General features: G+C 39.2%; 1 protein-coding gene across 1 annotated transcript in view; it reads left to right on the top strand.

The window, feature by feature from the left end:
• Positions 1-1,976, top strand: part of TCP11L2 (t-complex 11 like 2) — a 105,028-nt gene that overhangs the window by 28,309 nt on the left and 74,743 nt on the right. The window contains exon 8 of the mRNA XM_007948253.2: positions 574-746. Coding sequence (XP_007946444.1) covers positions 574-746 — 173 coding nt within the window. The remainder of the gene's footprint in view (positions 1-573; positions 747-1,976) is intronic.

Raw genomic sequence — 1,976 nt, 5'->3', positions numbered from 1 at the left:
ATCAGTTACTTGAAAATAATAATAAGAATGACTTCTTATCTTTGGTCATGAGCAATAAAGAGTGCTAGCAAATTGTCTTGATGGTACTGACTTCTGAATATCTTCCTTTCTTGTTTTTCTTTGGTATTGCAGACTTACTCTCAAGCAAAGATAAATGAATTGATTCTGCCTCAGTTTTTAAGCACATTGAAAAAAAAAAAATCTAGGTATGCCTACACTCAGATCAAGGGATTTATTTTGAAAAAAATATTTTCTTTCCCTTTCTATAGGGGCAACCTATATATAATTAAGGTTGCAGACTTACTTTTCAAGGACCACACTTTTCTGCCTATGTTTTTCTGTGTAAATATTCCCTGTAAAATTTAGCATTTTACTATTTAAAAATCTGCTATATATGAGGGATAGTGTTTGGAAGGAGTTACATTTTTCCAAGTTCATTCCAGTAGACATAATTATTGTCCATATAAGAGAAAACTGGTAGACATTTAAAATAAGTTCATATATTCAACAACAACAATGAAACCTCGAAGAACAAAAATTGTTCCTGATTGGATTTTGTGTTTTGTTGTGTAGGACATTTAACTTGAAAGAAGTCCTGAATTCTATTGGTGTTCAGACCTGTGTTGAGGTTAACAAGACCCTGAAGGAGAGAGGCTTATCCACTTTAAATGCTGAGGTTCAAGCTAATCTTATAGGTCAATTTTCAAGTATTGAAGAAGAAGACAATCCTATCTGGACCTTGATTGGTGAGACCTTATGTTTTTACTGGTTTCTGTTTCATTTATGTTTCCGTTAACTTGCTCCTTTTGACTGATGTTAAATGTCACCCTGCTTTTAAGTCTTAAGCATATTACCTGCTTCTTTTGAAGGATAATGTGGAAATTAGAAGAAAGTATTAAAAATGTTCAAGGTCTGGGACCTTTGTGTATATGTGACAGGATTGGGGGGATATTTCAGGGCTTTCTGTCTTATTATCCAGCTAACATGTTACGATGAAGATGACATAATGGTGCCAATACTGTTAAAATCCTTGATCAACAATATCAATAAAACAATTCAAGCCAGCCGGCAGTATGTTCCCAGAAAGGAGATACCCATTCTGCTGTGAGCAAGGCTGAAGGAGTGGAGGCTCCTTTCTTGGTCAAGCTTAAGGAGACAAAGAATAAAAAGGCTGTGGGACTGGGAGATGTGATGGAGGGCTCTGTTTTACTTGGTTGCTAGGGAAGTGGATGTCTCAGTGTCAAACTTTGTTGGTGAGTTGAGAACTTGGAGACTGTATCAGTTAGGACTTTTTCTGTTACATGTGACAAAGACTCTTAAGCAAAAAGAGAGTGTGTTTTCCTGGATGGCTGCTGGTGCAGCTTAAGCAGAGCTTAGACTGTCGTCAGCATGCGTGGCTTCCCTTCCACCTCACAGCACTCTTCCCTCAGGCTAGCGAGGTGGCTCCAGCTCCAGCTTGCTTGGTCTCATGCTTTGGTCAAGCGAGAAACAAGGAGTCTGCTTCCCTCTAAGCTCTAACAACAGCCCCTGAATGGAGTCCCATTTGTGCCAAGTGGCCTTGCTTTAGAATATGCCCCATTCTTGAAGCAGTCTGCGTGGCCAGTGGGGAAGGACCTTAAGCCTGAGGCATGTGTTGAACTCCTGGAACAGGAGCAGAGTCAGCTGTACCTGGAACACGTGGTCTGAGAGTAGAGAAGAGATGGTTGTCCCCAAACAAAATCAGGCTACCATGTTCATAAGAAGGGAACGGGTTAATTTGTGGCAAAAACCGAGTGTCTACTCCAGAGGATAAGGAATAAAGACGAGAAGGAGGAACAGTGCAGAATTAGAATGCAGATAGCTTCCAACTTATGATAGGGCCTTGTTCTCACGACTCTGTCATAAGGCACCCCTGATATTAAGTCAAACACCTCATTTTTTTTTTAACTTTTCATTATTATTGCCTTTTATTACCAGTGTCTTTTTTTTTTTTTTTT

The sequence above is a fragment of the Orycteropus afer genome, unplaced genomic scaffold, assembly GCF_000298275.1.
Source record: "Orycteropus afer afer isolate SDZICR_OR568_19922 unplaced genomic scaffold, OryAfe1.0 scaffold00209, whole genome shotgun sequence".
Classification (NCBI taxonomy): Eukaryota; Metazoa; Chordata; class Mammalia; order Tubulidentata; family Orycteropodidae; genus Orycteropus; species Orycteropus afer.
Note: the sequence above shows the minus strand (reverse complement) of the source record. Positions and strands in the feature narration are given on the sequence as shown.